The 14,098-nt window shown below is 54.4% G+C and overlaps 1 protein-coding gene and 1 long non-coding RNA gene across 5 annotated transcripts in view; one reads left to right on the forward strand and one right to left on the reverse strand.

Moving 5' to 3' along the window:
- The window catches only part of DOK6 (docking protein 6), a 117,830-nt gene that overhangs the window by 96,326 nt on the left and 7,406 nt on the right, over nt 1-14,098 (forward strand). For 2 of the 4 annotated variants that reach the window (XM_064150303.1, XM_064150304.1), the window contains exon 7: nt 4,025-4,142. The exons of the other annotated variants lie outside the window; for them this stretch is intronic. In XM_064150303.1, the coding sequence (XP_064006373.1) occupies nt 4,025-4,142 (118 nt within the window). The remainder of the gene's footprint in view (nt 1-4,024; nt 4,143-14,098) is intronic. 4 annotated transcript variants of the gene reach the window in all.
- On the reverse strand, nt 5,500-9,035 carry LOC135178911 (uncharacterized). The gene is made up of 5 exons (XR_010303791.1): nt 9,021-9,035; nt 8,231-8,390; nt 7,461-7,889; nt 7,080-7,259; nt 5,500-6,735 (listed from the first exon to the last, which is right to left on the reverse strand). It is a non-coding gene; the product is annotated as an uncharacterized LOC135178911 (long non-coding RNA).

Genomic DNA, 14,098 nt, shown 5'->3' on the forward strand with positions numbered 1-14,098 from the left:
GAAACTCAGCTCTGAAAGAAGTTGTTGTCCATCAGCCTTTGAACTGCACTAGCACAGAGACATGAGGAGAGGTGGGCACAGGCCAAGCTCAGGAGGCTCAACAAGACCAAGGGCAAGGTCCTGCAGCTGGGTCGAGGCAATGCCAAGCACCAATCCAGGCTGGGCAGTGCCTGGCTGGAGAGCAGCCCTGAGCAGAGGGACTTGGGGGTGCTGCTGGAGGAGAAGCTCAGCAGGAGCCAGCAGTGTGCACTTGCAGCCCAGAGAGCCAAGCAGAGCCTGGGCTGCAGCAGCAGCAGTGTGGCCAGCAGGGCCAGGGAGGGGATTCTCCCCCTCTGCTCTGCTCTGCTGAGACCCCACCTGGAGTCCTGCATCCAGCTCTGGAGCCCCTGGGGCAAGAGGGCTGTGGAGGTGCTAGAGAGTGTCCAGAGCAGGGCCAGGAGGATGCTGAGAGGCTGCAGCAGCTCTGCTGTGAGCACAGACTGAAAGAGTTGGGGCTGTGCAGGCTGGAGCAGAGGAGGCTCCCAGGGGACCTTCTTGTGGCCTTCCAGCATCTGAAGGGGGCTCCAGAAAAGCTGGGGAGGGACTTTTGAGGCTGTGAGGGAGTGGCAGGAGTGGGGGGAATGGAGCAAAGCTGGAGGTGGGGAGAGTGAGGCTGGAGGTGAGGAGGAAGTTGTTGAGCAGGAGAGTGGTGAGAGGCTGGCAGGGATTGCCCAGGGAGGTGGTTGAGGCCCCATGGCTGGAGGTGTTTGAGGCCAGGCTGGCTGAGGCTGTGTGCAGCCTGCTCTAGGGTAGGGTGTCCCTGGGCATGGCAGGGGGGTTGGAACTGCTCCTTGTGGTCCCTTCCCACCCTGACTGATTCTCTGACTCTATGATCATTCCCTGCCTCTTGGCAAGCAAAACCTTCCCCTTTTTCCAGCACCTTTACTCAGGAGTTCTTTCTCCATCCCCCTGAGGGAACAGTTAAGTCTCTGGCTCTGATCAGGAAGAAACTTCTCCATCAGTGCTGGCACAGGGAGGGCACCACCCTGTGATCCTGAAGGGAAGAGACTACCAAAAAGTGATCATCTGAGAGGGCATCAAAAGCTCTCATAATGGTCCTAAAGTTCCTCTCCAAGTCCCTCCTGTGCTTTCAGTGCTTTGGCTCATCAGGTAGCTGTTGGTAGGACAGAAATTGGATGAAATTCACCTTTTGTCTTCATTTTCCTGCCTCCTCACTGCTTCTATGCCTTTTTCTAAAGGTGGCCCACTCTTTATCATGGAAATGATTCCTAAGAGCCTCTCTGATGATGCTGAGGCTGAAGACAAGAGATCTTTAGCACCTGAGAACTAACCCACCTCTGAGAGATGGGCACTTGTCCATGGCCAGGCTGTCTTTTGATGGGGATTAATCAAAGCCTCTTTCTGGATGGGGTTTTCTTTGTGTTCCCACTTTACCCTGCTCTGATGAGACCTCACCTGCAGCACTTGCATCCAGGTCCGGAGCCCAGCACTGCTTCAGGTGTGCAGACAATCCAGTGTCAGAGTGCTGCATCCAACGTTGGAGCCATCAGTGCAGGAAGGACCTGGACCTGATGGAGAGGCTCCAGAGGAGGCCAGGAAAATGCTGAGGGGGTTTGGAGCAGCTCTGCTACGAGGACAGGCTGAGGGAGCTGGGGGAGTGCAGCCTGCAGAAGAGGAGGCTCAAGGCAGAGCTCATTTTGCCTCCCTGAAGGGAGGCTGTAGCCAGGTGGGGTTGGGCTACAAGCACCAGAAGGGGACACAGCCTGAAGCTGTGCCAGGACAGGTCTAGGCTGGATGTGAGGAGTTGTTGGCAGAGAGAGTGATTGGCACTGGAATGGGCTGCCCAGGGAGGTGGTGGAGTGGCTGTGGCTGGAGGTGTTCTTGCCAAGCCTGGCTGGGGCACTTAGTGCCATGGTCTGGTTGGTTGGGCAGGGCTGGGTGCTAGGTTGGGCTGGCTGAGCTTGGAGCTCTCTGCCAACCTGCTGGATTCTTTTCTACTCTATTCTAGCCTATCACTCTGTGGCTTGTGACAGTGTCAGGGTAAAAGCTGCTCCTCTGCTCTCAAATTCAGCCTGTCAGAGGCCATTTCCATAAAGGCAGCTGCTGGGCAGGATGCAGATGGGTTCATGCAGCTGCCTGCTGAATGTGTGTCTCTGCACTCTCCCAGTGACAAAGCAGCAGGGGTAGAAGCTCATGAGCTGAACAGATTTGTACCTTCTTCATTGCTCAGTCCCCCATGTAGGGGGCAGTGGCAAGGGCTGCACTTCTCCTAGCTGAGAGGGTCTGTCAAAGCGTTTGTAGAGTGATGTCACTGCTGTGGTGCTTCCCCCATACTGCTCAGCCATCACCTGGCCACAGGTCTGTGCTGCAAGGAGAGAAGTGATGGAGTTGCAGATTGCCATGGCAACAGGGATCCTTCTCTGTCCTTTGTTTGCTGAGGTGTAGCTCTGCCAGCAGGGAAGCAAAGGATGGTTCTGCTCAGTGGCACTGATGGAGATCCAGAGCCTTGAATCATAGAATCAAGCAGCTTGGAAGAGACCTTCTCCTCTGAGATGACCTTAGTGTGACCTCTCAGTATCTGAAGGGGGCTACAAGAAAGCTGGGGAGGGACTTGTTAGGCTGTCAGGTAATGGCAGGACTGGGGGGACTGGAACAAAGCTGGAATGGGGAGATTCAGACTGCAGGTTAGGGAGAAGTTGTTCAGCAGGAGGGTGGTGAGAGCCTGGCAGGGGTTGCCCAGGCAGGTGGTAGAAGCCTCATCCCTGGAGGGATTTAAGGCCAGGCTGGATGAGGCTGTGGCCAGCCTGATGTAGTGTGAGGTGTCCCTGCCCTCCGAGGCCAGGCTGAGAGAGTTGGGGCTCTGCAGCATGAAGAAGAGAAGGCTTGGAGGAGGCCTTGGAGTGGCCTTGCAGGATCTGAAGGGAACAGGTTGCTCAAAGCCTCATCCAACCTGGCCTTGAACACCTCCAGGGAGGTTGTGGAGGACAGAAGCACAGAATGGGATCAAAGATCAAAGATCACATTCTGTGATTCTGTCCTCCACAACCTCCCTGGGCAACCTGTGCCAGTGTCTCAGCACCCTCACTGCAAACAACTTCTTCCTAACATCCAGTGTCAGTCTCCCCTCTGCCACGTTAGACCAATTCCTCCTCATCCTGTCATTACAAGACCTTGTCACTAATCCCTCCCCAGCCTTCCTGGAGCCCTCTTCAGATCCTGCAAGGCCATTCCAAGGTCTCCTCCAAGCCTTCTCCTCTCCAGGCTGCACAGCCCCAACTCTCTCAGCCTGTGCTCACAGCAGAGCTGCTGCAGCCCTCTCAGCATCTTGGTGGCCTCCTCTGCCTGGCTCCAACACTTCCATGTCCTGCTTGTGCTGGGGGCTGCAGAACTGCCCACAGGACTGCAGGTGGGGTGTGAGGAGAGCAGAGCCAAGGGGCAGAGTCCCCTCCCTTGCCCTGTGCCCACACTGCTCTGGCTGCAGCCCAGCACAGGGTTGTGTCTGGGCTGCACTCACCCTGCAGGCTCCTGTGGAGCTTTGCATCAGCCCAGACCCCCAGGGCCTGTTCCTCAGGGCTGCTCTCAGCCATTCCCCACCCAGCCTGGAGCTGTGCTTGGGATTGCACCCACCCAGGTACAGGACCTTCCACTTTGCCCTGTTGAATGCCATGAGGGTGGCCTGGGCACAGCTCTGCAGCCTGCCCAGCTCCCTCTGGATGGATCCCTGCCCTCTACCAAGTCTCCTGTGCCACACAGCTTGGTGCCACCTGCACTGATTGCTCTGCCCATGGCACTGCCAAAGGTGTTCCACAGCACTGGTGCCAGCTCTGACCCCTGAGGGAGCCACTTGGCACTGCTCTGCAGGTGTCCATTGTGCCCTTGGTGACCACTCTCTGGGTGCCACCATCCAGCCCATTCCTCACCCAGCAGTGCTCCACACATCCAGCCTGTGTGTTCCAGTTTGCTTCAGCTGGCAGGTTGCCTGTGGCTGTGTGAAGCTCCATCTCTGTTTGCTTTGGTCTCCTAGCTCCAGACCAGCCTGTCTGAGCCGATGACGCTGGCCAAGTCCATCTCCCTCCCTCGCAGCGCCTACTGGCATCACATCACCCGGCAGAGCAGCGTGGGAGAGATCTACAGTTTACAAGGCAAGTGCCTTCTTCTGCATTAATGCCACAGAATCCATCTCAGGTTGAGCCCACTGCTGGCCATGGCCACCAGCTTCTTGCCGTGGCACCAGCACCTATCCAGAGTGCCTCTTATCTGCACCGCTCGTTCGCCCTCCTTTGGCTTCATCGGCTCTCGGGGAGCTCAGCAGCATTCCCAAGGGGCCACAGAGCAGGTTCCTTGGAGTCACTTTGGGAACTAAAGGTGGAATTCATTCCTAGAATCACCACGGAGAGCTGAGCAGAGCATTTGGCTCAGGGTGGCTGCTCAGCAGCGAGTGACTGGCAGGGGAGGTTGGGATTTCCTTCCAGCGAGCTTGAGTGTGTTCAGTCTGGAGAGGAGAAGGCTCTGAGGTGACCTCATTGTGGCCTTTTAGTATCTTAAGGGATACAAGAAAGCTGGGGAGGGACTTTATAGGCTCTACCATCTGTGCTTCTGTCATCCCTAAAGCTCCTCCTCAGACCCTACCATTCTGTGCTTCTGTGACCTCCAGAGCCCTGTGAGGAGAGGCTGAGGGAGCTGGGGGGGTGCAGCCTGCAGCAGAGGAGGCTCAGGGCAGAGCTCATTGCTGCCTGCAGCTGCCTGCAGGGAGGCTGTAGCCAGGTGGGGTTGGGCTCTGCTGCCAGGCAGCCAGCAGCAGAAGAAGGGGACACAGCCTGGAGCTGTGCCAGGGCAGGTCTAGGCTGGATGTGAGGAGGAAGCTCCTGGCAGAGAGAGTGATTGGCACTGGAATGGGCTGCCCAGGGAGGTGGTGAAGTGGCCGTGGCTGGAGGTGTTCTTGCCAAGCCTGGCTGGGGCACTTAGTGCCATGGTCTGGTTGGTTGGACAGGGCTGGGTGCTAGGTTGGGCTGGCTGAGCTTGGAGCTCTATGCCAGCCTGGTTAATTCCATGATCATGTCCTTTCTCCTTTCTCTTTTCCCAACCTCATGTAATCACAGCCTCACAGGATGTCAGGGGTTGGAAGGGACCCAAGGAGATGATCGAGTCCAATCCCCCTGCCAGAGCAGGACAATCCTAACACAGATCACACCCAGACAGGCCTTGAAAGTCTCCATAGGAGATGACCTCACAACCTCTCTGGGGAGCCTACTCCAGTGCTCTGTGACCCTCACAGTAAAGAAGTTCCATAGCTCCTGATTGTTCTGTGGCTCTCTAGCATCTGAGAGGTGCTTTAAAGCTGCATCAGGAGATGCCTCTCACTCAGGTTGCTTTCTGCCCGAGTGCTGCCAGCACTTCTTAACCTGAGGCTTCCCTCTGCTTTGGAGATGTGACCAGAAGGAGCTGCAGGCTAAGCTGAAGGCTTTCACAGGCAGAACAGGCTAGGAAGGGAGGAATGAACCCAGGGCTCAACAGAGCTGCAGCCCAAGCCATTGGTGTGCATTGAGAGCCTGTGGCTGCCTCTCTGCTCTGACACTGCTGAGCCTGTTAGGCAGTGCAGGCAGAGGGTTTGTAGCTAGGGACATGGGCAGCAGGTAAGGAGGGAACAAACAGATGTAGGCATCACTTTGTGCTTTCAGCTGAGGCACATTGTGTGAGCAGGCTTTGTCCTTTGGCTGTGTTCATCAACACTTGCCTTGAACTCAGCTCACCTGGCCAGAAACTTGGCATTCATTACAGCTCATTTCAACAAACCAAGAGGAAAGCTTCAAGGATTTTTCAGACCAAAGCATTTCTCTTATTGTTCTTACTGGAAAGCAAAGAAAATCTTCCTTTAACTAATGAAGACCTTTGGGGCCACAGAGGAAAGGGTCTGTGTGAAAAATCAGGTGCTTGGAGAACACTGGAAGTGAAAATGCTTCTACAGGGAAGCAGTTTGTAACTGGGCACTGTGTTGGAGCAGCCTCATAAAGCTGTTTAGGCTCTGCAAGTCACCCAATTCATCTGCATGTTCCTTGTCTTAGTGCTTGGCTTGGGCAATTAAACTGCAGTTAAGAGAGGTCTCCTTTGATTTGGTGTTTCTCTGGCTTGAAGCACAGTGCTGCTGGTGCCTTAGCCCTCAAGTCTCTCAGCTTTGACACTAAAAGGATGTGACTGAAACCTGCAGCTGCAGTGTGGGAAGGTCGTTGGGCAGCCTGTGGGGTCTGTGCTTGTGAACCATCTGCCCCTCTGCTTTGGGGAGAGCTCAGCCTGGACTGCTGTGGCCAGCTCTGGGGCACCCCCAACACAAGGGAGCCAGGGAGCTGCTGGAGGGCTTCCAGAGCAGGCCACAAACATGAGCAGAGGGTGGGAGAAGCTCTGCTGTGAAGGCAGCCTGGGAGAGCTGTGGCTGCTCAGCCTGGAGAGGAGAAGGCTCCAGGGAGACCTTCGAGCTACGTTTCAGCAGCTGAAGGAGAGCTGAGAGCAGGCTGAGGGACTCCTTCCTGGAGAGCCCCTTGAGACGGTGCAAGGCAGCTCTGAGCTGCAGGCAGAGCCTCCTTGCAGCAGGACACTGAACCCGCAGCGGAGAGCAGCTGCTGCAAAAGCTCCTGCCGGGGCACGGCACAGCCTGTGCGGGTGTGCGCCAGGGTCCTGGCAGCGCTGCCTGCCCCCGGGCAGCTGAATGCAGCTCCGGCCCCTGTGCTCCTCCAGCCAGCCCTGCAAAACACAAACCTCCTGTTAGAGCGAGCAGACAAACCCCTGCTGCCTGCCCCGGGCAGCCTCTGCCGTCCTGCCGCCGCTCTGCCCCTGCCCCCGGGCAGCCTCTGCCGTCCTGCCGCCGCTCTGCCCCTGCCCCCGGGCAGCCTCTGCCGTCCTGCCCCTGCCCCCGGGCAGCCTCTGCCGTCCTGCCACCGCTCTGCCCCTGCCTGCCCCGGGCAGCCTCTGCCCTCCTGCCGCCGCTCTGCCCCTGCCCCCGGGCAGCCTCTGCCCTCCTGCCGCCGCTCTGCCCCTGCCCCCGGGCAGCCTCTGCTGCTTTCCTCCTCCTCCCCACTCTACCTTACCGCTTCTGCTCCGTTACCAGTTCCATTCCCAGCTGCTGCTCCTGGTCGGTTCCCAGCTCCAGTTCTGCTCCTGCTCCATGTCTGCATCCACCGCAGAACCTAGAACAAAACTTTCGAGGCTCCTGCTCCGTTCCCAGCTCCAGTTCTGCTCCTGCTCCATGTCTGCATCCACCGCAGAACCTAAAGCAAACCCTTCGAGGCTGCAAACTCCCAGACAAAGCTCAGCCTCAATCACAACAAGCAGAAACTTCTCACCCGTGAGCTAAAGGTGGATGTCAGCAGCCTAGCCCTAAGGTGGCCCTAGCTAGCCGGGGGGCCAGCGAGGCCCCCCGGCCTTTGAAACCCTCCACCACACCCCGGTGCTCGCCCGTGCGCACTCACCTGGGATGCCGGCGGAGGATCCCTTGGCCCGCAATGGGCCCAGCTTGGGGCTGGGCTCCTCCTGCTCTGCTTATATGGGGCAGGGAGCAGGGAGGGCAAAGTGGCCACACCCGGGGGGGGAGGAGACTGCAATTGGCCTCAGGTGCTGCGGGGGTGGGGGCAGGAGGAGGGAAAGGCAAACAAACGCCACCAGGTCTGGGCAGGGAGAGCTTTGGCTAACAGCCAGGTGGGAAACAAAACCAATCGAACCCCAAAACCTCATGGAGAGAGCATCCAACCAGCCTGGCACATGGGAGAAGCTTTCCAGCTAGGGTGGGACATGGGAGATCTCCTTAGAATCATGGAATCAGGCAGGCTGGCAGAGAGCTCCAAGCTCTGCCAGCTTGAACACCTCCTGCAGGGATTTCCAGTGTGCACTTGTGCAGCTCTCTGCAGAGGAAAGGATGTGAAGTGAGTGGAGGACATTCATCTTCCTGGCATCCCCATTGTTTGTTCATATGCCCAGCAAGAGAGTACAGAATCCATTTCCTCATCTCATTTTGGTGCCAGGATAATGTGAATGGCATAAAACGTTAGGAAATATCCATTACATAAACCTGATCACTCAGTAATGTTCCACCAAGTGTCTCCCAGCAGCTAGAGCTGGGATGCTTTATTGCCCTGCCACCTTCCCATTTCTTCTGCTGAATCTCATCAGGGCTTTCACATTAGCAAATGAAGCCTATAAAATGGGAAGTGTGAATAAAGGACAGCAGGAACAAAATACTCACTGAGTGGGAGCTACATCAGGGGGACAAAACGACTGTGCTGTGTGGCTCCTCCAGGCTCCTGCAGTACATCTGATCCTCCTCAGCTCTGAAACTCTCTGCGCAGGTCCTGCAGCACCAGACTGGGATTTCAGTGGCATACTGGGAGTGTCTTGCTCCAACACTGGTCAAGAAGCAGCTCAGTTTTAGAATCATAGAATCAGGCAGGTTGGCAGAGAGCTCCAAGCTCACCCAGCCCAACCTAGCACCCAGCCCTGGCCAATCAACCAGACCATGGCACTAAGTGCCCCAGCCAGGCTTGGCTTCAACAGGGATGGAGCCTCAACCATCTCCCTGGGCAGCCTGCTGCAGTGTTCCAGCAGCCTCCTGGTGCAGAACTTGTTCCTCACAACCTGCTCTGCTCTCATTCCAAACCATTGCCCCTGCTCCTGTCCCTGCAGGCCTTTGGGAACAGACCCTCTGCAGCCCTTTTCCCCCCGTCCTGGCACTCCCTGACAGCCTCAAAAGTCCCTCCCCAGCTTTTTTGGAGCCCCCTTCAGATCCTGGAAGGCCACAAGAAGGTCACCTGGGAGCCTCCTCTGCTCCAGCCTGCACAGCCCCAACTCTTTCAGGCTGTGCTCACAGCAGAGCTGCTGCAGCCTCTGAGCATCCTCCTGGCCCTGCTCTGGACACTCTCCAGCATCTCCACAGCCCTCTTGTCCCAGGGGCTCCAGAGCTGGATGCAGTGCCTCTAAGATTGCCCTCCAGCTGTGCCTGACTTTACTAATGCACAGCACTATCCTGGTGCCAATACCTGTGGCAGATGCCATACAGTCAGGACAGACCTACTCACTGGCAAGGTGAGGCACACTGCAGCACAACGCTCAGCTTCATCCAGCCCCAAGTCTGTGTTGTTTAACAGCTCCAGGAGTGAATTTGTGCTCTGCAGAACTGATTAAAAAATCATAGCATTATTCAGTGGAAAGAAAGAGAGAAGAGAGGAGGGGAAAAAAAACTACTCCAGAAATCTTAGAACATCTCTCAGGCTCTGTTTGTTCAGAAAAGCTTTTTCATCTCAGTGGGTCCTCACACCCTGCCAACTTTTTATTTGATCAAACTGATACATTAGAAAGAAAGAAAGGAAAAAAAACAACCCAAGATAAATTTCACAGGAGAGCTGTGAATAGCAATGAGAAATTTCTCCCACTGCAGAGTTAGCAGAATTTCACCCAAATGAAAAGCTGCTTTTGGGTTCTTTCCCCCCCACCCCTTTTCCAAGTGAGGTTTGCCAAATCCTTCAGTGCCACGTTTGAACATCAGAATGAATTTGCTGTTTAGCTGCTGGCTGCTTCTTTGTCATGGAATCAGAGGATCAAGCAGGTTGGCAGAGAGCTCCAAGCTCAGCCAGCCCAACCTAGCACCCAGCCCTGCCCAACCAACCAGACCATGGCACTAAGTGCCCCAGCCAGGCTTGGCAAGAACACCTCCAGCCACAGCCACTCCACCACCTCCCTGGGCAGCCCATTCCAAGCAAAGCCTGGATGGGGCAATTAGTGCCATGGTCTGGTTGGTTGGATAAGGCTGGGAGAGAGGTTGGGCTGCAAACCAGTGTGTGCCAGCTGCTGTGCTCCAGTGTGTGCCAGCTGCTGTGCTCCAGTGAGTGCAACTCCGGAATTGTGGGATGGCAAAGCAGGCAGTGAGGTGCATTAGGAACTGGTTACAAGGCAGAGTTCAAAGAGTGGTGCTCAGTGGTGCCAGGTCCCCCTCTGCTCTGCCCTGGTGAGACCTCATCTTGAGCACTGCCTTCAGTTTTGGGCTCCCCAGTTGCAGAGGGACAGGGATCTGCTGAAGAGGGTCCAGCAAAGAGCTGTGAGGATGCTGAGGGGACTGGAGCAGTGCCTGGTGAGGAGAGGCTGAGGGCCCTGGGGCTGCTCAGTCTGGAGAAGAGAAGACTGAGAGGGGATTGAATCAATATCTGTAACTATCTGAGGGCTGGGGGTCAGGAGGGGGGGACAGGCTCTGCTCACTGCTCCCTGGCACAGGACAAGCAGCAGTGGATGGAAGCTGCAGCACAGGAGGTTCCAGCTCAGCACAAGGGGAACTTCTTGCCTGGAAGGGGGTCCGAGATCCTGGCACAGGCTGCCCAGAGAGGTTGTGGAGTGTCCTTCCCTGGAACCTTTCCAGGCCTGTCTGGATGTGTTCCTGTGTGCTGGGCTGTGTGGTGCTGCTCTGGCAGGGGGTTGGACTGGATGATGTCCTTGGGTCCCTTCCAACCCCTAACATCCTATGAGCCCATAATTAAAACCACCTCCCCAAGTGCCACTTCCACACACTGCTTGAGCACCTCCAGGGGTGGTGACTCCACCACCTCCCTGGGCAACCTCCCCACAGTGGTTCTGTGTAATTATGTAGAGCCTTTGTGAGGGGAATTAAATCTTTCTTCTAACAGCCATGGGCTCTCTGCTGGGTTTTGATATATATGAATCCATCTGCACTTTACAGGCTCAAATACCTGCAGAGCTGCCCCTCTGCTTTAAGCTTCAGGCTTAGAAGTCATCAATGTGGGAAAGGTTTGTCTTAGTTTTATATTTGATTTGATTTATCTATTTGATGTGATTAGAGGAAAACATAACAAAACCAAAACAACCTGCACCAAACCTCAGAGTTTTGTGTGCCTGTGGCAATGGTTTCATAAAGCCCTCTCAGCACCCTCACCCAGCAGGAAATTCTCCCACCAGGCAGAGCACTGCAGTGTAAGTTAATACCTTGAGGATGGCTCCATCCCATTAGGCTGCCACTAAAGCAATATCCAGCCTGAAGAGCAGAGCAGTGATGATGCCCTTATCTCCTTGCAGCCAGCCCTTCTTCACTGGCAGCTCCAAAGCCAAACTCTGTCAGCTGCTGCTTCAAAGGATGGCTTTCTTTTTTCATGCAGCACTGATAGAATTAGTTTTGAACCCTGTTTTTGCTGACCTCAGAGGAGTAAATGACCTTACCCTTGCTCTCAGAGGGAGTCTGGCTCTCTGTCTGCCTGCACAGCACTTGCAGGTTCCACCTGCCTGGGGAAGAGTGGTTGAAACCCAGCAAGGATTGTGGCATCTCTCCCCTGGCAGCCAAGCACTGCTCTGTGCCCATCTTCTGGAGTAGGGTTGGAACAGATCCTGAAGGTCCTTTCCAGCCTGCTGCATGTTTCTGTGATGCTGTGTCTGTTGAGCTGGAGGGAGGATGGACATGTTCACATCCACCAGGTCATGAAATGGTCACTGCTCCACTCCTTTTGAGCCTCTTTGTGGTTCTGGACTCGTTCAAGCAGTTCTTTGAGGGGCCCAGAACTGGACACAGGGAGGCTGTAGCCAGGTGGGGTTGGGCTCTGCTGCCAGGCAGCCAGCACCAGAACAAGGGGACACAGCCTCAAGCTGTGCCAGGGCAGGTCTAGGCTGGATGTGAGGTGGAAGTTCCTGGCAGAGAGAGTGATTGGCACTGGAATGGGCTGCCCAGGGAGGTGGTGGAGTGGCCATGGCTGGAGGTGTTCTTGCCAAGCCTGGCTGGGGCACTGAGTGCCATGGTCTGGTTGGTTGGGCAGGGCTGGGTGCTAGGTTGGGCTGGATGAGCTTGGAACTCTCTGCCAACCTGGTTGATTCTATTTTATTCTATTCCATTCTGTTCTTGTCTGTTCTGCTCTATTCTATTCTGTTCTACTCTATTATGTTCTGTTCTATTCTGTTCTGTTCTGTTCTGTTCTGTTCTGTTCTATTCTGCTCTATTCTATTCTGTTCTACTCTATTTTGTTCTATTCTGCTTTATTCTGTTCTATTCTATTCTGTTCTGTTCTATTCCATTCCATTCCATTCTACCAGAACCATTAACTCCTGCTTCTTTCCCCCCTTGCCTTTTTCCTGGAGGGAATATCAGGTGTAGTTACCCCTGCTGAACCAGGGTAGTGTGCTTCAAACCACAGGAGTTTCATTCCTACAAAATTCCAGCACCTTCTGCAAGGCTGCAGAAAGCTTTTCACCTGTTAGGCTTCTGCAGCTGACTGAATCAGAGCTGCCAGCCAGGTGGCATCTGTCTTGTGACTACAGCCTCTCAGAAATACAGTCGAGCAGAAGCCTAAATGGAAACACATCTTCCTGAAACCATCTGTTCTTGCAGCTATCTGCAGCAATAAAGGCAATAAAGGCTTGGAATGCTGCTGTGCTGCTTTCAACCTCAAAGGCATCTCCCACTGCTCTCTGCTTTTGCTCTGAGATCAGTTTGTTTCAGTAGGCAGTAAGTTAGCTGCCATCTTTGGTGCAGTTTGGCTGGTGAGCTTTGCAGGACCTCACCACAGCTGGCTGGCAGAGATGGAGAAGCACAGAATGAGAGAATGGGTTAGGTTGGAAGGGAGCTCAAAGCTCAGCCAGTGCCAACCCCCTGCCACAGGCAGGGACACCTCCCACTAGAACAAGTTGCAGAAGGTCTCATCTAACTTGGCCTTGGACACCTCCAGGGAGGTTGTGGAGGACAGAAGCACAGAATGTGATCAAAGATCTCTTCCAACCTGGTTGATTCTGTGATACTATGATGTATGATCCTGTGATTCTGATTCTATGCCCCTGGGAGCCTATGATTTTATCTTCCTATGAGCCTGTGATTCTATGAGCCTGTGATTCTATGATCCTATGATTCTATGAGCCTATGATCCTATCATCCTGTGATTCTATGATCCTGTGATCCTATGATCCTATGATTCCATGGGCCTATGATCCTATGATTCTATCATCCTGTGATTCTATGAGCCTATGATCTTAAGATTCCATGGGCCTATGAGCCTATGATCCTAAGATTCCATGGGCCTATGATCCTGTGATTCTCAGCCAGATGTTTTTTTGCTGCCTGGAAAGCAGGTTGCACTATAAAGCAGCTAATTAAGACTCCCCCTTTCAGCAGGCATGATAGGAGAGCAGGACGTTCTGCTCAGCGCTGTCTGGCAGGGCAGCAGCTGGGAAGAATCACAGAGTGGAGCTCTAAGCCACTGAAATCCTTTAAGCAGCAATGGTATTCCAGCTGATAAAGCCCCAGCTTTAAAATAGGGGATTTATTTAGAGCTCCTAAGACAGGTAAACAGCTGAAGGAGTCCAGCAGGGCACATTACGGGTGATAAAATGGTTAATGCTGTGTCACAGCTTACTACACTTCCATATATTTCTCTTCATTTCCCTCAATAATATTTAGTGTCTGCCCTATAAAGCAGCAGTGTTTTATCAAGTCCCCCTTTAAATGCACAGACACTTGAGGAACATATAACAGAGGTTTTTGTCTGGGTGTATGGAGAGAGAAATAAATCCTAGGAGACAAAAAATCTGTGAGACACTAAAAGTATTCAACATCCACCAGGATGGGTTTAGGATTTGTCCTGTGCAGTCTGACACAGAGCTCAGTGGGAAATGTTTGTGCATGACACTGCTGAGTAAGTTAAAAACAGAACCCAAGGGATGGAAAAGTGGAAACAGAAGTTGGATGAATCCTTAGGGATCCATCCAGCTAGATCTAGGCAGATCCAGCGAGATTGGAGCTGCTCAGCAGGAGAGTTTCCACTGTGCAGTCACAGAATGGGTTAGGTTGGAAGGGAGCTCCAAAGGGCATCCAATCCAAGCCCCCTGCACTCAGCAGGGACATCCTCCACTAGAGCAGGTTGCTCACAGCCTTCTCCAGCCTCACCTTGAACTGCTCCAGGGATGGGACCTCAGCTACCTCCCTGGGCAACCTGTGGCAGTGCTCCAGCAGCCTCCTGGTGCAGAACTTGTTCCTCACAGCCAATCTCAACCTGCTCTGCTCCCATTCCAAACCACTGCCCTGGTGCTGTCCTTGCAGGTCTTTAGGCACAGTTCCTCTGCAGCCTGCTTTGCTGCC

This window comes from Pogoniulus pusillus, chromosome 10 (genome assembly GCF_015220805.1).
Source record: "Pogoniulus pusillus isolate bPogPus1 chromosome 10, bPogPus1.pri, whole genome shotgun sequence".
Lineage (NCBI taxonomy): Eukaryota > Metazoa > Chordata > Aves > Piciformes > Lybiidae > Pogoniulus > Pogoniulus pusillus.